Source organism: Nicotiana tabacum, chromosome 22 (assembly GCF_000715075.1).
Source record: "Nicotiana tabacum cultivar K326 chromosome 22, ASM71507v2, whole genome shotgun sequence".
Classification (NCBI taxonomy): domain Eukaryota; kingdom Viridiplantae; phylum Streptophyta; class Magnoliopsida; order Solanales; family Solanaceae; genus Nicotiana; species Nicotiana tabacum.
The window spans coordinates 84758792-84784473 of record NC_134101.1 but is presented as its reverse complement, the minus strand read 5'-3'; the positions used below and the strand labels follow the sequence as shown (position 1 = coordinate 84784473).

Genomic DNA, 25682 nt, shown 5'->3' with positions numbered 1-25682 from the left:
TAAGACCGAATTATACGTACTATCATGATCACATTACATCATATGCAACGAGTGGTATCCGTATTCATCAGCCAAGAACCATTTATCATTAATATTGTGTGCTCAACAATCAGCAGTCCATATAATTGATTATGTTTTGGAAAAAAGGTAAGAGATAGTTTTGAATGCAAAATTGGGATATACAGCTTGCTGAAGGATGAGACTGATAAGCTATCACACAGAAGCATCTATCAGAATTTGTTCTGTTGTGAAAACACAGAAAGGAGATGTACTCCCCATAATAGCAGAACTCTTATAGTCCCTCAATCACTCTTTTATACTCCAGATTGCTAATATTGAATATTAATAGGGATTGGAGATACATTTTTCAGCGCAGTACCAAATGTCATTGTTTGTGACTAGTTAAGTCATTGCCACCAGCCTTTGTATTTCATTCTTTGCCTCTTCTACTAGCAACAAAATGAACATAAACACGAATAAGAAGTCTTGATTTCGAGCACGGGATATAAAAAACTTCTGGGCACACAACTTTTACCCCTTATTAAACCTATCCGGGGCAACAAAATTTTGATCTAGCTATACTATATTTGAAACTTATTTATTCTCACTAAAGAGGTTTTAGCCTAATTGCAATTTGATATACAATTTACCTATTATATACGAAATAATGTATAGTCTCTAATTTTCCTATTTTCTCTTTCCCTCTTTCCCTCTCTCATGCTTGAAATTCTATCTTCATTCTAGTATTTGCCGCTCTAATTCGCTGATTAACCCTCATTATGTTTTCTCTTTCTTTTTTCTTTTTCTAAATGTTAAACAATAAACACCAATGATCACTTCTGAAAGAGGGAAGATCCTTAATTTCTTTTAGTTTTTTTTTTTTTTGTTTGGAATCAGTAAACTAAAGAGTATTAATTAGAAGCGAGCAAATTGAATTAGAAACCTGTTAATCCATTAAAAATTGTATTGACAACCATTAAAGAGTTTCGAAACTTTAAATTCGAAAATTAAATTTTATTTGTTTGGATTGGGTGTTGTTGCAAATGATTAAGAATATTCTTTGGAGTTTTTATCTCAACTTCGAGAGAATTTGGTGAAGATTCGAGTTGATTTTAATTAAAATTTCAAACTGAAACTAAAAAAAGACATGAATAAATTATATATATCCAGGTGTACAAACGACATGCAAAATGTATAAGACTAACATAATTGCATAAAAGATGTACGTAAATTATGCAATTTAACTTCATTCTATATATATATATATAAAATTGTATACAGGTTGTACACAAATTCTATGTAAATTGTATAGCTTTTGACCGGATTCTTTACGACAAAAAATTGTATATAAATTGTAGCTTCTAACCAGATTTGTATATATTATGTAAAACAAAATTTAGTTACTTTCAATAAATAAGAAAACCTAGCTAAATCAGGTGAATAAGTTTAAATTTCGTATATTATACAAAAATCCCCAAGGCAAACCTAATTAGAAGAGGGCCAGTGAAGCTAAACTGGGAAAGATTTACTAATAATATGAAATTCAAAATGGGAAAATTAAAAGGAACGACATACTGAGATTTGAAACTAAACTTGGAATTCTTCTGTAAACTCCCTATGAAACCAGACCGGACGGAGGCATCTTAAATAGACAGGCCCTAGCCACATCGACATGCTGCGATTAGGTAATAGAAAAGTTTCTAAAACCAAACTGACAGATATTTACAAGTCGACTGAGAAACAGGAAAAGAAAGTGAGCTAAGATTTAACTTCTAAATCAAATACCCTTAAGAATGAAATGCAGCTTCTCATACTCAAATGGAAGCCTTTTATCCTATGGGGAAAAGAAGACGCGATGAAAAAGAAAAATACTACAGCAGTCTTGAATGATTTGAGCAGCCCAGCAGATGAAAGACCATCAGCATGCACAGTAAACCAAGAAGCCTTTTGTGAACCATTTCGTCCACAGGCACCGACCTCTTCAAGTGTCTCGCCAACAAACCTACACCTATGATTCAGAAAAATTAGGAGCGGAATCATCTTGCTAGAGTGACAATCACATGCTACTTTCTGTTCTAAGCCTTTTACGAGCGTGATCATAATTATCTCCACTACTTGGGCATTTTGCAATATCAAGCTGTACTTTAACATTGGCCTGTGATAAATCGACTCCCATAGATGCTAGTGTCTGGTTTAAGGTGCTCAGCAACCTGTTCAACAGCAAGACCCAATATGTCACCAAATAGAATCCAAAATCAGTAGCATCATAACATAATGCAGATCAACAAGCAAGTTCGAACCAAAACATGCCACAGGCCCGCAAGGTCCAGAGGGCAACTACTCATGTCAGAATAATATGTACATCAGTTTGTTATTCATTTATTCATTGTAATGAGAAGTCTGGAAAAAGTTAAAGTTAGGCTCAAACCTCAACTTCCAGATAACTGCTTAGTTGGAGGCGGATTCAGAATTTGAATTTGATGGATTCGACTTTTAAAGTTCGTAGCACTAAACTCACTGTACCTTTGAAATATTATGGGCTCAGTATCTATTATTTGTTGCAACTTTAATGATTTTTCTCTCTCACACACACACAAATGAATATATATATATATATATATATATATATTCCGCGTCAAAAATATTGGGTTCAAATGAACCCGTAGCTCAAAAGCTACATCCAGCTCTGTTGTTAAGCATAATACGTGTAGATAAACCTACCTTTCTATTTGATGGCTCAGGTAGAAAAGTTGGGGAGCCATGATATATGCAGGCAAACCGGATTAATATTAGATTGCTTAGGTAAACAAGTTGGGGCACCAGATATGAGGACTTCCTTCAGGCCAACAGAATCTTCTCTGGTTAGGTACTTTATTCACAGAAAAGAATGGAGCCAGTGCTGCAGGTTTTACAAAAAGCCATACCTTGGAGCTCAAACAGGTTACAATTTCTATTAAGTCTACTAGCTAATAACCACGTGACACATTAAGCAAAGCCGAATCCGTTTCATGTGCTTGGCTATCACAGTAGTATTCTAATATGTCCAGTTTTAGGTAAGAAATAACATGACCTAGACTGCCACTAGGCCAACTGGATCCAAGGGACTTAAAGTGATACTACTTCACATGCATGCGTAATACAAGTTTGGTGCCATTACCAAAATTAGCGTAAAAGACATAAATTTGAATCTCCACCTTACCAGAAAATCCACGTCAAAGTTAATTGAAGTCCTGAACAATCATCTTACCTTTGAGAATACACATTTGAGTTGCCAGCTTCTTCACCATCAACTTTCACTTCTTCCTGATCATTTCTACCATAGCTCGGAACATCAGAGTCGATTGCATCCTGTTTACCTGGCCAATATAATGATTGCGGCTGGGAAGCACAATGCTCAGCATCAGGAGACGATCGAGAAGGTTGAATGGACGCATTTTCAAATAGATTACACTGCAGTGGCATGTTAAAGGCAACTGCTTCATTCGCTTCCATATGGGGATCATCTGTATATAAAGCAGCGGTACTCAAGTTCGGTTCTACAGAGTTCTGTGCACTTGTAAGTAACGTCGGGTTAATGACAATATTATCTTCATGAGTAGAGCCATTTCTGATTATTTGAGACTGTTCTACAAAGCCTTCTACAGGCCCAGAAGTGCTTCTCTGTCAACAACAAGAGAAAAACATTAGTTTCACTTTCAGAATAAGCACTACTGCATACATCCTAAAGTTGCGCATCACCTCCTCCTAAAACAGCCTGAACTTGGGTAATTAGGCTTTCAAGGGAGGAAAAAGGAAAAGAAAATGTTAAGCCTCCGTTTGAACCGTAGGCAGGAGTTTCTGATAAAAAAAACAGCTAACATCTGGATTTTTCCGTACTTGGAGAGCATCAGGAATAACTACTGAATTACGAATTTATTGTACAGCAACGGGGCATACAGTACATATTTTTACATTAATTACTGTTCAGAGAATAATATCTGCAGGGAAATTAAAGCACTCACTCAAATGATTTTATATAGACGCAGTTTAATACTCCTGGATCAAACAAATTCTGCTTTCAAATAGTGCACCGATTTCATTATTTTCAAAAATTAAAGATTACTGCACCAAGGCATGTGGTAATGACGAATCTTCTCAAGAAAAAGAATAATAAGAAAGAAACTGCTGTCATTGAAAAAGAAGGAATGACATGTGGAGCAAGTTCCAATTTTCTTTTAAGAGTATTTGAGAAGAGATTTGCCAAGCCAATATACCACTACCACACAATGGTATGCAGGAAAAAGCAAGGGTTTAATACATGAAGCCTTTCCGCTAGGTTTATCGGAATGTCTTGTCACTTTCAAAAATATGACGATTCAAGGAGATGCTGATCTCAAAGAAAAAAGAAAAAGGGAAAAACGCAGAACTACCTGACGAAAACCGAAATTTAGCTTCTTTCTGTAACCAGCAGAGGAGTTGAGAATTGAATGAAAAGTTATGATAGAAGCTTTGCTTTTATAGGCAATAGGCACGATCGCTACAGTCGGTTACCAAAACGGAAAGGGTCTTTTCAAGAATGAAGTCTTAAGAGCGGGAATCCTAATTTCCTTTAAATTTGGAGAAGAATTCCATATCAAAAATCAGTTTAACTAACTCAATGAAGATTGTTATTGATCAGCATCTTCCAAGATTAGCTCGCTAATATTGTAATTATAATAGAAAAGAAGAGGAATTTATCTACTAGTACATTTTTTTCCTAGTAGAATTCTTAAGTCTTCATCTGTATGGAAGTGGAATTGACAGCCGGTGATCCATATCAACGACACAATAGAATCAAAGATTTGGAGCGAAAGTAGCTAGGTCGAATTCTTTTAATAACATGGAAGCTAGCTGATGTCCTTATCTTTTGGGATTACGACAATCAACACAAGCTTTGACTACTAGTAAAAAAAGAATTACTACTAGTTATACAAAGTTCAACTCTTTGAAATTTCAAATGCAAAAGATAACACTAAAATAAAAGGATAATCTCAATATTTAAGGTAACACAAAGGCGGACCCAGGATTCGACGGTCATGAGGGTACCGTTGCATTTAATATAAATTTATCATTGCTCGTAAAGATTGGTACGGGGGCCTCTGTTAATATTTGACTATTTCTTGAAGATATTTGCAATATATATGGAGTTTTTGCCTGAGTTTTCCAGGTACCGGTGACCCATCTCCCTACCTTGTAGTTGTAGGTCCGCCTTTGAAGTGATGTCTACGTAATATTTCCACAAGAATACTCCGTTTGAAATTTTCCAAATTGGATTTTGTTAAATGATAATGGAGTCACGTGCACTTGCATACCAACCAAAGTTTCAGAATTGGTAAAAAATAATTGGATCAGCAGCCCGCTAGGCCCATGAGACCAACGAAATTTAGAGTCTCAATTGCTCCAAGTAAACATGTTGTCTTTATTCGTACTTCAAGTCTAGTCTTTGATGTTTGACGAGTCTTATGTTTACCATGGATTTAAATTAAAGTCCAAATGTTATTTGGGCTAGTCCATTTAGTTGGACTCCAAAATATGAGCCCATTTTACTAGCCCAAGTAATGGCTATTAGCTCATCTTAAAGCCCAACCTTATGTCATGTGTCAAGTGATGTGGCGATCCAAGTCAAATAAATGAGCCAACAAAATCATGCCATATGTCAAGAAAAAGTGGCATGCCAAGTCAACAACCAATAGAATCATGCCAAGTGTGTAGAGCTTGTCGCTGGAGCAATGTGATTGGTCAATTCAAATGGACCAATCAAATCAAAGTCCATCTACACACCAACTCCACTCCCTAGAACTATAAAAAGAAGTCTTAATAAACCTAGAAAGGCATCGGAAGCATAGGCAAGCTACTAAAGAGTGCTCTGAAGATTAACACTTCAAAGAATTCTCCAAAAGCATTGAAAGATTCAAAGCAAAGATCAAGAACAAATCAAGATTCGAGGCGCGACCAAGCTAAAGACTATTTACTCGTAGCATTGAATCAAATATGCTCGTAGAGAATAATTCAGATCATGTTCAAGACGGTGATTCAAGACCAAGTTTTTCAAACCCTTGAATAAAAATAAAAGTTCAACATAATTTATATTTTTATCGGGAAGAATCAAAGGAATATTATAGAGATTGTAACATTTATCATTTTTGAAATCAAATACTACAGTTACTCAATTTTCCTGCCTTTATTATTTTTTTAGACATAAATCTTTATTGTTTACAAAATTTTGCCATGCCCTATTGGTAAATGCTTCATCTTCAAAAAGAAAGTTATGGACGTGGCCAATGAAGGAAAAATCTTGCTAAGGATGAAAATTAAAGATCAAACCAAGTCTCTGTCATTTTTGGTCCGCTGGATCCCACTGTCCTTTGCAACTTGTTGAAGTACATGAATGGGAAGATATCCTAACTGCATCACCACCAAAGATGATTAAAGTCGATGATTTTGAAGCTATGGATGTTAGCACATCATTGTTCCTTCCTATAATGAATGAAGTAATAGCGAGAAAAGATCCCAATTATTGGTTCTATTGTTCTAATCCGCTTATGTTTCAAGAAATCAAACCCAAAGTCAATTCATTCAATAATGCCCCCTCGAGACATTCTGTGTTGGATTTTTCCAACCTTATTTCACCTTCCTTGCTTTCTGTTGAATTTCAATTGGAATGTTAGGGATTTACGTCCTAGATTAAGTCCCAAAGTCCTAAAGTCCCTCCTTTCAATTCAAGTTGACGTAATAGTTTCTATGGTAAAAGTTATTATCCAAATTGAATTTTTTTCCACTTTTTTATTGGCTTCATCCTGAACGTCCCACAACTGATGGGAAATTTGTTCGAAAATAAATATTTATTAAATAATAAAAGCGACATTATCCCTAGGAAAGTGAATCAAGTGCTGACCAAACTGATGATGAAGGTTGAATTCTTGTGGCTTGGCGGAGACGCCGCAAAACAAGTTTATAAAGGGAATTAAGTAAACAATTGACAAGAAGAAAAATGGTGAAAAGGCCCAAGAAGCAACTGGTAAAGAAGAATCTAAAGAAAGTAAAAATGGAGAAGAATCACAATTGAAGGCTACGTCGCCCAGTGATTTGCAAGAAATTTTGTAAACAATAATTTTCGGGTCTAGAAAAATAACAATCAAAACAGGAAAATTGAGTAACAAATATAATATTTGATTTCAAGATATGATGAATGTTACAATCTTTATAATATTCTCTGATTCATCCCAAAAGATATATAAAATATATTGAACTTTGATTTTGATTCAAGTGCATGAAAAACTTGGTCTTGAATCTCCGTCTTGAATGTGATTTGAATTATTCGCCACAAATACCTGGACGAATGATGAACTTTGATTCAATGCTATGAGCAAATAGTCTTTAGCTTCGTCGCGTCTCAAATCTTGAATGCTTGTGGAGAGTTCTTTGAAATGTTAATCTTCAGAGCTCTCTAATAGTTTGCCAATGCTTTTGAAGCTTTTCTATGCTCATGAACACTTATATTTATAGTTGTAGGGAGTGAAGAAGTTGTGTAGATGACTTTAATTTGATTGATCCATTTGAATTGACCAATCACACTGCTCCAGTGACTAGCTACATAGTTGGCACGAACCAAAACGTAACAAGTCAGAAGAACACTACAACTCTCTTCTCCGTCTTTGGGACTACTATTTCTATGGCCCATTTGTTTCAGTCATCTTGTCTACTAAGGTATATTTTGTCCTTTTTTATTTTTCTGATATTTGATGTCTTATAATTGTACTTTTCCAAGACAACCTTTCCCCAAGATTTAGTCCATCTTCTATCGTTGTTGCAAGCTAGGTAGCATTGGCTTAATTACATGTTTCTACCATATGTAATCAAATTAGGTAAAAAAATTGTATCTAATCAAACTTTGATTGTCCATAATCGCAGGTTCAAACGATATTCAATCATCTTAACATCGATAAACAAGTAACCATAGAACGATCCACCAAGATCATTCACGGGAAATTGTATTTTATTCTTTCATATACAAATAGTTATGCAAAACTATAATAATATCGATATTACTCGACAAAAAAATGTACTATTGACTCGACATACACGAGCAACGCACGTGCCGATAGATTAGTATATATACAAGTTAAATTAATGACTTTAACTCTATGCCCAGTCAAATACTAATTAAGAAGGAATGGAGAGAGTATCTTAGTAACGGTAAGTCCACCTTAACCATCTTCGGCCTCAAGGTGTAAAGGAGTTAACAAGGTGCAAAGATTTGACTATAAGTTGGTCATAACCAGAAACAGTCTATAACAAGCAAATGTTGGACCAAAAGCCATGCAAACATTCTGAAGCTCATAGCAGAAAAGCTGGAGATCGTCCTTGAATAAGGACAGAAAACTGCTGTATTGATGCTAATGGTAGTACAACAGAAGAAAACATGATAAAATTTTGTTATATTACCAAGCGAAGAAAGCAACTCAGTGAGCGAGACAGGAACAGGAGAGCTGTATGCAAAATACTCCACATTACTTAAGAGTCTAAAAGTGAATTAAGTATCACAAAGATCTTACCCATGGCATCAACTTCGAGGGTTCTGCGCTCCATCCTTGGTGGGCTCCCTCATACCACTGCAATTTCTCTTGTAAAAACTGGATATACTGTATAACCTGCAATTTTGTATTAAATCCTGAAGCTTATCCTTGTGACGACATTGGTAAACAAGATTGAATAAGCAGCAACATAGGGAAGAAAGTGAAATGTCACAACTCACACCTCTAACAAGAATGAAGCTCTGTCTCTCTTCTGATCAGTTTCAGGTATGAGATTCCTTAGAGCCTGAAATCTGCAAAATATTAAGTCTTGGTCAGCATTGGGAAGGAAATGCTGAAGAAGTGCCTGAAGAGGCAACTAAAATCCACCAAGTACTAAAAAAACCTATAAAACTACTACTGTTATGTATTGTACGAAAACAACACCTAATCATTAAATCATGACCAACAATGTTAGATCCCTTTCTGCAAAATAACCAAAAAGTTATGTGCGCGTAAACCATCTGCAGCCTTCCATGCTGGTTGACTATATTCAGTTTTCTTACTTATAGAGGTATACACAGAAGAGTTCTCAAACATTACAGTGAGATCGTCACAAAATGCCATTTTATAGGCTAACAACCAACTAAAAGGCTAGTTCAACAACTCAGTCAAGTGTCCTACATTGATGGAGGAAATTTGTTGTTGTCCCCTTATATAGTCTTGAACAATTCTCACTTCATGAGCTAGCTCTACGGGTCAGTTAGGCCCATAGTCCATTTCTTATCATAGTATTAGAGCAGACCCATCGCAATTCTCGGTTTACCCAATGAAGGAACCATTTTAACTACGTAGAACTCCGAGCAAATTCGCAAAGGACTTCCTACCACAGCAAACTGGGGCTAAAACTTTTAAGAGAGAAGACCGAATCCGGCTCCAAGAGGCCAATACTAACTTCCGCACTACGCTTATCTCGATTTCTTCAAAACTCCGCAATCTCACCCTATCACCTTAGGTCACCATAACATAATACTGTGACAATTTATTTTAGGACCAATATTGATCCCTTATCCAACCTCCTGCTTTGTAATCCAAAAATTGGTAGTCTAACTAGAACTTGCAAGTGGAGTAGAACAAAACTTGGCCTAAAGTTTGAAAACAACTTCGAATGCAAAACATAGTAATACTAAGCATTGCAACACATGATCAGCAATATTGCCAGGCCCTATGAAATATGAGAGTTTTGCTTCTTTGGGATTAGAGCCATTTTAGGTTGCCCTAAAGAATAAAGATAGGAACACAATCGTCACTGCATGAGACGATGGATGGCAATTTTAAGGACTAGAATGGATCTGGAAAATTGTGCCACTTTTCGATATTTTTCAATACAAGCTAACTGTGATTTTCAATCAATAAGGACTATAAGACAAAAATCAACAATAAACCTATGATTCTGAATGATGATCGTAATCAGGATGATGCCCTACTCGACGTTGGTCGTAATTACTTTAAAAATGGGCATGCGAGAATCTGGCAGACAAAGACAGGCTCAATTGGATTCAAACGGTGGTAAAAATAAGTGTTTGATTGCGAGGATGCGAAGCTAATTAATACATCCTCGGTGATTGACATGTAAGGTGGATTATCTCCTAAATAAGAAATTTTTGACCACTTGTTGCAAAGAAATGAGCAGGTCAAGTTTTTCTCAACAAAGATATATGCTTGCAATTGCATGGACGGAAGATTGTTTAGGCAATCTCCGAAACATATTGAAAATGGGCTCTTATCTCCATATATAGTCTTACCGGTCCTCATCTCATAAGCTAGCTTTTGGGGTTGAGTTAGGCCCAAGATCCATTTCTTATCAAAAGGATATTTTCAAATTTGGAAAGAGCTAATGAACAAATATAGGAGACTCAAACAATGCATTGAGGACTATTCAAACTTTTCCAAATGCAAGCAATAACCATATACATTACACAGATACGAGTGTGGGAGTCCAATACGGCTACAAAATAATACTCACCCCACTCCATATTCTATCTGATCCTTTTTATGTGTTTGTCTAGCCATGAAGTTCAAGATGTTAACTTCATTTATATTTATATTAGCAGTAACAGAAGACCATATAAAGTAATAATTGAAAAGATAATTTAACAACGATTCCATCACATCAAAGTTCAAAACCAAATAAATTTGAATATTTGAAAGCGTACAAGTATAATACTCCCTCTATCTCAATTGATGTGACAATGACACATTTCTATTTCAAACCAATTTAAATTTAAACTTTGTTTTACCCTTAATGAGATGATTTAAAGCTGCACAATGTCTATTTTTTATTCTAGACCACCAGTTTCAAAAGTATTTCTTTCTTTCTAAAACTTCGCGTTCAGGAAAACAGCATCACATAAATTGTGACCGAGGGAGTAATACGATTTAGTGGAATGATGCCATTCATTATAAGATGTCCATAATTGAATAAATAATAGACTTGCCTCTCGTTAATTTTGATCCTCCTTCGCTGCTCCGTCTCAGAATGCTTTGAGCGATGAGAATTTCCCTTCCCATCATTGCTCTTCCCTGTCACCCTCAAAATATCAAACCCCACAATAGATTTTATCAGACAAAAAAATAAAAATCAAATTGCAACAGCAGTTAGCTTTACAATAACGTATCCCTATATAAACAAATGTTGTAGGTTATATACACTGACCATACAATGCTTTTCTTACACCATCAGTGTAATATAATAGTAAATTACTTACCATTTTAGGTTATCAATTAATGTTAAAAATAAAGTTATCTTTAATTACTTTTGAATTTAAGTTATATATACTACCAGTGGAACGTTTTTCTTACACCATCTTGTAATATAACCCATTATAGCAAGTTACCTACCATTTATTCTATGTTACTAATTAATACTGTAAAACAAGGTTACCTGCAATTACTTTTTAAAAGACCAACTTGTGTAAATATGTTTTTGACCCGGTGCATAGAACTTAAACTCAACAAAAGTTAAGTTATATATTACAGTTACACGCTGATAGTGCATTGTTTTTCTTGCACCATCAACTCAATATAATCTGTTCTAGCAAACTTCTTACTATTTATTCTAGTTTACCAATTAATATTATTAAAAAGAGTTACCTGCAATTACTTTTAAAATGATCGGATTGTGTAAATATTTTTAAACCTTATATACACAGACAGTACAATACTTTTCTGACATCATTAGTGTATAACATGTTATAGCAAGTTACTTAAGATTTGTAGGTTACCAATTAATGCTATTATATAGAGTTACCAATAATTAATTTTGAGTTAAGTTATTTAATAAAGGTATATGCACATAACTCTAGATAATAAACATTTTATTAGCAAACTAGAAAATGGTAAGTAACATACTATAAAAAGTTAATTTAGATTGACGGAGTAAACTGTACGTGCATATAACTTAAATACATTACTTTGTAAATGACCTGATTATGTAAATTTATAATTTTCGAGCATAGAACTTAAACTCATAAACAAATACCCTTTTGAGAAGAGCCATCAGGAGTTCTGGAAGAAAACTCCTCATCGTCCTCTTCGTCATCTTCATGGTGAGTTTTCACAGTTCTCACCATTTTGCAATTCCTCAGCGCACAATTATCTGAAACCAAAAGTCTAAATAAGAGTACTTTAATTAAAGAACAAAAAGGATACTGAACTGTTTAGAGTATACGGAGAGACTGACGATTTCGGTGAGGCTCCGATTATCGGAATATATTCTCGAAACCTGGAGTGAATTGATTTCGGAAATTACAAATATGGTATTTGATGAAAAAACATAAAAGAATATGTGTATGTATGATGAAAAACAAAAAACAGAAAAGAATGAATATGCGTGCAGAGCTATGTCGCACAGCGAAATGTTGGAAACCCTAGACAATTAAGTGGATGTTGGTGGGTGCTAAGGTAAAACTGCATCCCATTTATTTTTTTATTTATTTAAGGTAATGTCTTTAGTTACTTCTCTTTTTTATTAATAAAAAAAAATGAGTGATCAACCTGATTACTAGCAAAAAGAAAAAATATTGGCGTTAAGACCATCTTAACGCACCTCAACTAATTCACTAAATGTATGTTACTTTTCAATAATGCAATATAACTTTGTTCATCAAAGATATATAGAAATTTCGACTAATTTATTTATTGGTCTTATTAGTGTCTACAAATGAGCATAAAAAGAATCAACCAAAGATCCAGGTGAGAATTTTGTTTAAAGAAAAACAAAATTGGAAAAAAAGGTTCATTACTTTGATTTTTGTCACTTTAACTTAAAAAAAAGTTAGTTCAGAATACTTACTTATTTAGAAAAATAAAAGGGCATTTCAATTTTATCCTCACTATTCCAGGAAGACATATACTATCAACTACTTATTAAAAATAAGGGTAATTTAATTAAAATTATAATTAAATAATTTTTTTAGTTGGTGTGCCAAAATCTTGAACAAAAAAAGAAAAAGAAAAAAAGATCAATAGAGTATTTCGGATCGAGGAAGTGTGACCAAGGAAAAGGATAACATAGAGTTGGTAAAAAACAATCTTGCTAAAGCATCTTTACCAATTCAGCAATTAAAGTACCATCAAATTTCATTTGCTTACTAGTTTTGTCATTTGGTTCTTGTGTTAGGTTGAATTGTATTGGATTCCTTTTGTCTGGTCAAATAATCTAATACTTGACACATGAAAATACCAAATTATTTAAGTGATCTCCTATCATAGGTCCTAACCAATGTAATAATTGTAGGGATTCATATACAACGGACCCATCGTCTCAAATAGTTTAGAATCAAATATGTGAATTATAGTTTTTGCTCAAGCGCGGAGAATTATATTTTTTGCTCAAGCGTGGAGCTACCTTCAATGGAGGGTTCAATTAAATATCCTTTGTTAAAATATCATACTATGCATAAAAGGTAAAAATAGATTTTTTTTCAGAAAACTTGGAGTTTATGAATTCTTATAACAACCTTAAATTTGTATACAATAATAGTTAGATCCACATGAGCAAAGTTGGTTCAAAATTTGCTTAAGGTCATCGGTTCCACTGCCTTTACTAGTAATATCGTATTAAAAAATCACAACTTTATCAAAGTTAATTAATCATCTAAACTTAAGTTCAAGAAAAAAGCATATCACCAATTTCTTTTTTTCCCTTCAACATACCATTGACAAGATGATTACGGAGGATAAAGGTTACTTCTACTAGTGAAGATAGCTAACTTGCTAACAAAACATACGGTAACTAGGAATGGCAATAGGGCGATGCGGGTGCGGGGCGGACGGGTTTGAACCTATACGGGGGCAAGGCAGGTTTGGGCCCGTGTGGCCTGCGGGGCGGGGCGGGCTCACTTTTTTTAAAAAAAAATATTTGCAGTGCGGGGCGAGGCGGGCTCACTTTTTAAAAAGGTACGGGGCGGGTGCGGGTTCAAATCTTGACACAAAATTAAGAAAGAGATGAATCTATTCTACACAAATTATATTGCTGGCTATTTTAAAATCCAACCCCCTCCCCTCGAACACACCACAACCCCACCCCCACTCCTGAAGAAACAAAAAGCAGAAGATAAATTAACAAGTATACTTTGATAATGAAAGAAGGAAACGCCAAATATCGATATCAGCCAAGATCGAGATCAACCAGGATATAGATCGAACAAGATTGAGGGAAGTAAAGAGCCAAATAATGGAAAGCCAAAATATTCGCAATCAGACGAGAATCCCGGCGAAAATTTCGGCACGTATCAAGAAGAGGCCGATTAATTAGCTAATCATGGGATTTTTTACTGTATTTATAATTGTATCAAGGGTAGGACTCCCCTACTATATAAAAGGGAGTTGATCATTTGTAAAAGGTACCATATTCACGCAATACAAAGCAATATACCACCTTTCTTTTAAGCTTTCAATATTCTGTTACTTTGTTCATATTTTCCAATGAAATATTTATTTGGTTCGAGAGCGACCTAGCTCGAGGGCCAAAAGTTTGCTTTTATTTCTATTTACAGTCAATATCAATTTATGTATTATCTCAATTTATGCCAAGTAAAATCACGTGTCCTCAAAACTACGTATAAATTTAATTGTTATTCGTTTTTTGGGTAAACACATGTTCCAACGAGTTTCTGATTTGATAGTCTTTGTAACCATATGTACCGTTAAGACCTGAATTGCGGCCATCATATAGCTCTTCCTTTGATAACCCAAAATCAGCGACCTATTCAAAGGTAAGAGGTAAATACTAGGAAGATGAAGGTAAGCCGTAAACGTTGATCTACCAGCTAAGATTATTTGCAACGGTAAAATTTCATTAGTGGAAGATGTAGCAGAAGTCTTCATACTGTTGTCACAAATAATTCGTTCACACAACATAAAAATAGTTGCCCCTACTGTGAATTTGTGACCGGAAGTTCCGATGTCTTGATAACTTTTGACCATGAAAGATATGCACTAGAATCAATGCTTACGTCAAATCTATTTAAAGAAAAAAGGCAAATTAACATATCAAATAGTGGTAAAAAGAAAGAAGACAAATTATCAATTAACAAGTCATTTATTAATAATAACTTGAAAGAAATATCAAGCCACAAGAAAGAACAAAAACCAAAAAAAAAAAAAAAAAAAACTACGCATTAACCCTCCTGCTTGGCTCTGCCATCAAATACATTAGGTATCGAAATTCTAACTTTTTGACAACATCCAACAATTTAATACCAGAACAAGGCCCCTCCTTTGGCTTTCTCTCGCGACGTATATGTTATACACAACTTAAATTCAGCTGCATGTGGCGCATTTGTGACCAGAGGCTCGCAAAAGCAACCTCGCAAAAGCTACTTCAGACTCGCAAATGCAAACCATGTCTGACCCATCCATGTCGTTAATGCGACCAAACATTTGGCAATTGCGAAGTTCCCCAGCTGCCGCTCACAAAAGCAACTCACACTATCACAAAAGCGAACAAAATATCGGAAGCCCGCAGTCGTAGATGCGACTCACATGCTCACAAATGCGAGACCCTCCCCGCGACAACATCCTCGCATATGCGATAGTCGTATCGGCAACCTCCTCATTGCAAATGCGAAGAACCAGAACCGACAATACAAAAACCTTCTGGAACCACCCAAAATCACACCCTGAGCCCCCGAGACCCGTCCAAATATATCAACAAGTCCAAATATATTTTCCAAACTTATCCAAATACTCGAAACACCACAAATAACATCAAAACCAAGAATTGAAGATCAAATTATTGTCGTAACTTTTAAACCTTCATACGTACGTCGAACGCATCCGAATCACACTTAAACATTTCGGATCACAACCAAACTTTGAACACAAGTTCCAATCAACAAAAAAAGCATATACAAGGTCTCAAAACCACAATAAGAGCCCGATAACACCAAAGTCAATTCTCAGTCAAACGTATGAACTATCCAAATTTTTAAGTTTCCAACTTTCGACAAATAGATCTAAAACCTTCTATGAACATTCAAATTCAGATCCGAACATACATACAAGTCAAAAATCACCATATGAACCTATTGAAATCGTGGAATTACCAATTCGAGATCGTTTACTCAAAAGTCAAACCTTGGTCAACTCTTCCAACTTAAGGTCAAATTAAAAATCACTCTATCAAATCCATCCCGAACAACTCAAAAATAAAAATCAACGATGCACGCAAGACATAATACACCGCATGAAGCCAGTCGAAGTCTCCAATCACATAGCGAAATGCTAGAAAAAGAACTCAAAATGACCTGTCGGATCGTTACAAAAGTGATAAAAAGTAAAGTCTATAGACATAAATACGACTTGTGGCACGATACTTTTGTAAATATCCTAGCATTAATTATATGGAGATATGTTCTCATGTGGTAGATGCAATCGCTTTCAGATTTTAGTTTGACAATACTTGAAATCCTTGATATGCGTATAATAAAAACCCTTTAACGGTTTTAAATTATTCTGAAGCACATAAAAGCTCTCAAAAAATTTATTAAATAAAGCTTCAGCAAATCCTTATACAGATTAAAGCGATCATGACGTATATGACTTGTTTTGTGTCTTAGTGTAATTGGTTACTTATATATCTTGCTAGAACCAAGAGTATAATAATATGCCATCGAGATGTAATTTTTTGCCTATGTAAAAATATTAAAATGTGATTAGTTTATGTTATAAAAATATATTATTGATATAGATTTGTTTATTCTAACAAATATTATGAAGATTTTAGTTAGTTATGAAAATGCAATGCATTATCTGAGATCGTTCTTTAAATAATCTATTTGCATGTGAGGATAATGTCATATGATGATATTCTACAAAGCAGTCAATTATTAATACTTATTTCAGTAAGGCCACGATAATAGTAACTTATAAAGCAAGTCAAGAATGTATCTGCTGAGATCAAATTCTGCAACAATGTGGTCTTTCTTTGAAAAGAAGATTCCTGTAATATTAAAGTTGATGGTGTTAAGATAGCTCAATTGAAGAGAATAATATATCGAATGAGACAAAATAAAACATATTTTACCTAAATTCTTTTCAGACACGATCTTCAACAGAATGATAAAATAGATGTTCAACAAATTTATTCAAGTAATAATTTGATGGAATAATGCATTAAGACATTGTTGATCTCAACATTTGAAAAATTGTTATATAAGAGTGGAGTTCCTCGTTTCCGAAATATCAAGTGATACTTTATCAGGGCGGAGTATAACACGCGATGTACTTTTTTTTAAGCCAAGGTTTTATCTCACTAAATTTTTCTGGCAAGATTTTTTACGAGGAAGCAAATAATGTGTATTACAAGATATGTGTACTCTTTTTCTTTCACTAGATTTTTTTCCCATAAGGTTTTTTTCTAGTGTAATGACCGATAGGTCTTTTTGAGTTTTAGCCTTCATTTTCGTGTTTTAAGACCCCGATTAGCTCCGTTTAGTTTTTGCCGATTTGCATGCTCAGCTCGTGTCTTATTCTGAAAAGTTTTATGTGAAAATTTGAAATAAATATGAATTTTAGCCTTAAAAATGATTTGAGTTGACTACGATCAATATATTGTGTAGACGAACTCGGATCAGTATTTTAACGATACCGGTGGACCCGAATCGTGATTTTGGACTTGGGCATATACCCGAAATTGAACTCGGAAGTCCCTAACGTGATTTAACATGATTCGTTAAAAAATAGTAATTTGAAGGTTTAAAGAATTCCGAAGTTTGATCGTAGATTAACTTTATAGCTAACGGGTTCAGATTTCGGTTCTGGAACTTAGTATATATGCATTTTACTATTTAAAACTTGTGCATAAAATCTGGTGCAAAACATAGTTGATTTTATAAACACCCGTTGATTTTAACATTTAATCTATACTTTTTCATGGTAGAAATTAGGGATTTAGGTAGAAATTGGAGATTTGGAGAAATTGAGATTTAGACCTCAAATTGAAGTCGAATTTCGAAACTAATTACATAATCGGGCTCAGGGGTGAATGAATAATTGAGTTTTGGTTCAAATATTGAGTTTTGACCAAGTGGGTCCGGGGTTGACTTTTGTTAACTTTTTTCATAAATATTAAAGATTGAATCTTTTTCACTAGTGGGTAGATTCTAAAGCTTATTTTGAATTATTTGAACTATATTTGAATAGATTTGATCGGTTTTGTTACTCCCCGCAATATTATGTCGATATTACATCCCGCAGTATTATATTATGATGATGTTATGCCTTGCAGTATTATATTACGATGATGTTACGCCTTGCAGTATTACATTATGATGATGTAATGCTTCGTAGTATTACATTACGATGATGTTACGTTTCACAGTATTATATTACGACGATGTTACACCATGTAGTATTGTACGTTGAATTTGTCGTAAGGTAATTAACATCAGTCCAAGAAAAATATTATTTGGAGATTATAAAGATTATGCTATTTCAAATAAGTGGTGAGTAAATTCGTGAAGGTGAGAGGGGAAGCAAGTCAAAGAAAATGAATTTTCGTCCAAGTTTGACATGTTGGGATAAAATACGGGTTGAGCGATAATACCCGATATTTATGGACTAGTGCCATACAAAGTACCACATGACCATGATAGGAAGGTATATAAGGTGTGTTAAAAGTAAGTAATATTTTAAGTAATTTGAGATGATTCTTAATTATGTGGGTAATTGATAAATTATTAGATTAATAGGAGATTAATTAAGTAATGAAGCCAATTAAGAGATTAAAACAATTTGGATAAGTATAAGGGGGCTTAATGTGGCAGCCCCAATTTCAACACTATGACTCTTGAATTCCTGTAATTACGTGGCAAATTTAAGGGATTTGGGTGGCCAAGTGATCCCACACAAGTGGAGCCCACAACCAAAGACATAAGACCTCTCATAATTCACTTTTCATCTCTACAAAGTAATAGACAAAATTCAGCAAAGTATCCAACAAGACTTCTCAAGATACTACAATCAGATGTGAATTTTCCATAGCAAAGACTAAGAGTCATTTTTCATACCAAAGACTAAGAATCATTTTCCATGTCAAAGATACTAGCGTTGGTCATTCTGTAAGTTTTCAAATTTTTCATTTTCAAACACTTCAAATCAGATTCTAAACCTTACATTAAGCAACATGATTCCTACAAGTTTCAATAATTCCAACGAGAATTATTTACACATTAGCAACGTAAGATTTTGTGATTCTAAGGGAGTATGGTGCTACCTTTTTCAAGAATATCATAAGGATATCTTCCTACTTCAGGTATGTTAAGGTTATCCCTTCTTCTTTTTTTGGCATGATCCATACGATACAAACGAAACGAGAAAATGTACAACTTCCATAAATGACTCTATTCATAGAAATGCTAGAGATGCCTTTGTTCTTGATTCTCCATGTGTCATGTTATTTTATCATCTATTCATGGGTCTCAAAAAATACGTAAGTTGAAAATGTTTCTTCATGATATTACTCAAAAGCATAATGGTCTTATGACATTCCAAGAGATTTTATTGATGTACTTCTCATGCATACATTGACCCATGACCAGATAGCATTATATACGCGTATATATGTATATTATATGTATATATAATATGAGAAAAGGTTACAACGTGATATACACACCACCACCTGATCAGCTGGTATACATTGATGATTTTGCCCACAGTGGCCGAGATGATATGATGGGATGCCCTCAGAGGCTTAATGATGTTATGAACACATGTACCTATGCATGACATGACATTCATACGCATATGCATGACACTATAATTATTTCATGAATTACAAAGTTATCCAAACTTACAGGTTGAGTCATTTACTCTATATTTCTTCCATGTCTGTTATATACTTATTTATGTGCCTTACATACTCGGTACATTATTTGTACTGACATCTCTTTTGCTTGGGGACGCTGCGTTTCATGCCCCAGGTCCCGATAGACAGGTCGAGAGCCCTCCAAGTAGGCTATCAGCTCAGTAGAAGATGTTGGTGCGCTCCATTTGCTTCAGAGTTGCTTGTTTGGTTAGTATGATTTAGACATGTACTGTTTGGTATGGCGGGACTCTGTCTCGACCTTTATAAAAATTATGTATTCTTAGAGGCTTGTAGACAGATGTCATGTACGTAAAAGATTGTATGGCCTTGTCGGCCTATGTTCAGTATACGAGTGGTTATTTTGGTCTTATAGACTTGTATGTCTTATGTAAAAGTTGGTATCATGTATTGTATTCTACTTATCTCACGGCAACCTTCCGGCTCAGTTATCTATGATAGTATGATATGAAAAGATACATTATATTGGTACTCGATTGAGTAAGGTACCGGGTACCCGTCGCGGCCCATCGGTTTGGGTCGTGACAGGTTTGGAGGCCAAGTCTAGAGGAAAAGCCGTGGTTGAGCATTAATTTAGTTACGAGGTGAGGTAAGTATCGTGGTTAACCTTGATTTGAGGGATTAGGACTTATTGGTCTATCTGCTATGTGTTTTTTATGTGTGGACAATGTATATGTGAGGTGACGAGTACCTATGCATTGACATTATGTTAAAGCATGTGGGCAAAAATTATTTCTTTGTATTATATTGTTCTGTTAATTATGTTATCCATGCTTAAGTTAGATTATTACTTCTTTGATTATTCGTTTCGTATTTATTGCTTATTTCAAAGTTGTTGAATATTTCTAGAAGTTGAAGTTTGATATCATGGCACCATATTGAAGTTAAATTATTCTCCGCATTGTTTATTATTCGAATTCATATTATATTACTATATTGTGAGGAAGAGAGTAAAATCAAGAAGGGTGATGCCGTACCATTTCGTTCATATTATCATTATTACATGGTGAGGAGGAGAGTAAAAGCATGAAGGATAATGTCGTACCATTTCATTCATATTATTATTATTACATATTATTATTATTATTACATGATGAGGAAGAGAGTAAAAGTACGGAGGGTGATGTCGTGCCATTATATTTATATTATTGCATGGTGAGGATGAGAGTAAAAGCACGAAGGACGATGCCATTCATATCATTGATTTGACTGATTTTCGGTTTTGGTGATTTACTTGGTTATTTCGTGATTTCATACTTCTCGTATTTCTTATATCTTTCCCTTTTCGCATGTCCCCTCCCAGTTAGTATGTTATCATTTTTTTTGTTATTGCTGCTTTATATACACTTGTACATGTTTATTTACATAGGTGTCTTGTCATAGCCTCGTCACTACCTCGTCGAGGTTGGGCTCGACACTTACGGAGTATATTGGGTCGGTTGTACTCATACTACACTTTGCACTTCTTGTGCAGGTATTAGTATTGGTCCCAACGGTGCTTGAGGTACGACATCTCGGATCATTTTATACGGAGACTCAAGGTAGATATGTTGGCGTCCGCAGACCTTGAAATCTCCTTCCATTTTCTCTTTTTTACTGTTTATTTCTTGCGAAGTAGTTGTATTTATTTCAGACCTTGTTTGTAGACTTCTAGTTGGTCGTGTACTCATGACTCCGGATTTCTGGGAGTAGGTATTATCACGTGGTTTATATCAGTACTATGTTAGATTTGGATTTTATTTCTCGTTGAATATCATTATTGTGTTTTTAATTATTAAAATTTGTTAATTAATTATTTCACGCCAGCTTGTCTAGCAAGTGGATCTTAGGCGCCATCACGACCCCGAGGTTGGGATTTCGGGTCGTGACATCTAGTAATATTTTAACGTGGTACATTATCTATGGACATCTAAGGGGGAGTGTTATAAAATATTAAATTATGGTGTATATCCATAACTCCTAAAAAGTTTACTCTCACTACTCTTCTTCATGTTGTAGTTAATCCTCTACAACTTTTACCATTATGGTTATAACTCCCTCACCTTCGTAATTTCTTCCATGATCTCAATGGTTAATCCCATGCATGTTCATGACATCCTTTGGTATTCCTCAATGTAATCCAATAAATAGAGGATTTGGGCATTACATTGTATATACTTAGAAACAATTAAAGAATAAGAAAGCTCGATCTTCTCTCTATGTTATCTATTTATTTTCTTATTTCATATTATTACTTTGGCCTAAGTTTTTTTTTTGACATTTATAGCTTATGGATGTATCATGTTCAACATTTGCGTATACGCTTCCTTGTTCTGAATTGGTCATCCAGGGGCGGCTCAACTGATCTCGTGGCCTAAGGCGAAATCATATTGAGAGGCCCTTAAATTTATTTTATAAAATTTGTACACTAACAAAAAAAAATTGCTTTTTAAACAACAAATTAGTCATTTAACACACACACACACAAAAGAAAAAATTAGGAAGAAGAGCACAAAAAATAAATTGATGGATTACCAGTGTTGAGGTCCGGAACTCAACGTGAACATTTTAATTTGGCTATCATCATAAATAAAAAAAATAAATGAACGTACATAACGTAATAGTTTAACTTTTGAGCATTGATAGTGTCAAAAATATTTACACCTTCTGATTAATTTAAATAATAATTATAGTCCATTCCATTAAGTAGCACTCATTGGTAAATATCTAGAGTAAATTGTAAATAACCTAATATAATATGTTCGAATTGTACTAAAAAAACTGATGCATGAATAATTTCGTGTTCATGGAGTGTCATAGAAGATTGTAAGTAGCACTCCTGCTAATGCTTTATTGAGAGCGCCTTTTTGAGATTGTAATTACATTAAAGTTTCAATTTTTTTTTGAGTTTCTAATAATATGACTCATATTTTTTTAGACAACAATTTTTAAAGGACAACCTAACATAAATTGGGACGGAAGAAATATGCAATTCGAATTTCTAAATGTACTTTTTTGTTTGACACAATTTATAAATGCTTACGAAAAAGAAAAAAAGACCACAAGTATAAATATGAATTAGAAAGACAAGATTAAAAGGACACTTGTATTGCCAATAAATCAAATTTTTATACGCATTTCATTACAGTAAGCGTTCACTATCCTCTCCTTTTCTTTGATTATTTTTTTGTCAGCATGAATTACAAAGTTTACAATTTTTTTTTACCTTTTTTCCTCTAAAAAATTCAACATTTTTTTAATATTTTTAAACCATAAAACTAATTTTAAATTTTTTTGGGGCCCCTAGAATTTGGGGGCTCAAGCCAATGCTTTGCTTGCTCTGGCCTCAAGCCGGCCCTGTGGTCATCCCAACTAGATTACAATTACACTAAATGTTGCTTGTGTCTTGATTTGTATCCAACAACCTGGTCCGTCACTGGAAAAAGACACCAGGTATTTATGTATTTCTATGAAAAGATCTTAAATAGGCCAAAAATAAGTTGTCTTAATAGTTATACTTATATGTTCATACGATTGTCGCTACCAAATCGTCTTGTAGTTGTCTTTTGACCTTATTGAAGCTCCCATACGAGGAGTCCGAAACTAAAATGATGTATTTTTATACATAAAATACGTTTATATTATTAAAAAAAGTTACATTTCTACATAAAACGTAATATAATACTGCATTTTATTTTAATGAAAAGTTAGCTGTTAAAGTAAAACGCAGTATTATACTGCGTTTTACTAAAAAATTAATTTTTTTATAGGAAAACACAATATAGTACTACGTTTAAGGAAAACGTAGTATTATACTGCGCTTCCCTATAATTAAATATAACCATCCTTCTTCCCCACGGCTAGTTCAGTCGAGTTTTTAAACCCTCCCCCCCAAACCATTTCTGTTGGTCCCCCCCTCCCCCATTTAAAAAAAATCCTTGGGCCCCACCCATCACACAAAAAGTGAAGAGCGTAGGTCCCACATACAACCCAAGGCTTGGAATCCTTCTTTCGGGGTCAAAATTTCAAATTTTCGATATTTCAAAAAACATAAATCGAGGTATTCCGATTTAGTTTATGTCGAAACTCGTAGAGCATATGCATATTTGTTTTCTTGAATGTGTTTCCACATTGATTTGTGTTATGTTTGCGATTAAATTTGTATGTTATTTTTATCCGGATTGAATTATTAGTGTTTTAAAAATAATTAAAACTTGATAAATAATTTTTATTGTTAATGAAATTATTCACAAATATCTTTTATTGTTTTATATGTAATTTCGTGAATGTTATGTTCATATGTTTATTGTTTTTATTTAGTTTAGATTATTTATTTGTTTAAAGAATAGTGGCTTTTTAGCGTAGTAAAATATAGAGCTTTTTAGCGTAGTAAAATATAGAGCCTTATATCGTAGTAAAATATAGAGCCTTTTAGCGTAGTAAAATATAGAGCCTTTTAGCGTAGAGTCTCTGTAGTTTAAGTATGTACTAACTACAAACTCTATACATTTACACTTTTGCAAAATTAATTATTTAATTTATAAAATAAACTTACAAAACTAACAAATTAATATATGTTGTCAAATTAAATATCGAGCATGTAATTCATAGTTGTATACCCTGTCCTAACTACAAATTCTATCCAATTACACTTTACAAAAATTTATTATTTAATTTATAAAACAAACACACAAAACTAACAAATTAATATATGCTGTCAAATTAAATATCGAGCGTGGAACTCATAGATATATACTCTGTCCAATTAAAAATTAATTATTTAATTTATAAAACTAACAAAATTTTAAAAATATTGAAATTGACACACATAATAATTAAGGATAGCTTGGTACTACTGGGCCTCAAATATCGAGCGTGAAACTCATAGTTGTATACCCTGTCCAATTAAAAATTAATTATTTAATTTATAAAACTAATAAAGCATTAAAAATATTAAAATTGACACACATAATAATTAAGGATGACTTGGTGCTACTGGGCCTCAAATATCGAGCTTGGAACCCATAGATAATTACTCTGTCCAATTATAAAATTAATTATTTAATTTATTAAACTTACAAAATTTTAAACTTATTGAAATTGACACACATAATAATTAAGGATAACTTGGTGCTACTGGGCCTCAAATATCGAGCCTAGAACCCATAGATAATTACTCTGTCCAATTAAATAATTAATTATTTAATTTATTATAACACAAACACATAATTAATATTGTTTAAATTACAATAGACGACATGAACTTGCCGCCTGTGCATCCTGGACCAGTCGCGGATCAGATATTAGTGTTACAGGGTGACCATAGGTCCGCCTATGTATGGGAGGGACATGTATTGGATCAGACTCTCCGCGCCAGGAGACCGGACGACTTGTGGGACTTTTTGAGGGAGAGAGCTTTCCATGCCCGCATAGTCCATTGCCTGCGTGCTACGGGCTTCCTTAGGATTTTTAAGATTGGGCGGATGCAGCTCGACTGGTCTCTCATCACGGCGTTGATAGAGCGGTGGCGACCGGAGACACACACTTTTCACCTGCCCACTAGAGAGGCCACCATCACGCTTCAGGATGTTCAGGTTTTGTATGGGCTGCGTATTGATGGACTGGTCGTTGCACTGCCCCAGTATATAAGAGTTATGACGCGTCCCCAGTATTTGGATTTGCTGGGGCAGTATACTAGTTTCAGACCATAGGGTGAGGCTGCAGTTAGAGGGGGCAGTCGTATTTATGTGACAGCTATGGATCTCCATATTGATTGGTAC

At 34.3% G+C, this 25682-nt stretch overlaps 1 protein-coding gene across 1 annotated transcript; it reads right to left on the bottom strand.

The window, feature by feature from the left end:
• Window positions 1-1504: 1504 nt before the first annotated feature.
• LOC107804818 (transcription factor BIM2) lies at window positions 1505-12525 on the bottom strand. The gene is made up of 7 exons (XM_016628754.2): window positions 12274-12525; window positions 12073-12189; window positions 11030-11114; window positions 8776-8845; window positions 8574-8669; window positions 3248-3660; window positions 1505-2210 (listed from the first exon to the last, which is right to left on the bottom strand). Exons 2-7 carry the CDS (start codon window positions 12161-12163, stop codon window positions 2057-2059), a joined length of 909 nt encoding a protein of 302 aa, XP_016484240.1. The 5' UTR covers window positions 12164-12189; window positions 12274-12525; the 3' UTR covers window positions 1505-2056.
• Between the last annotated feature and the right edge of the window lie 13157 nt (window positions 12526-25682).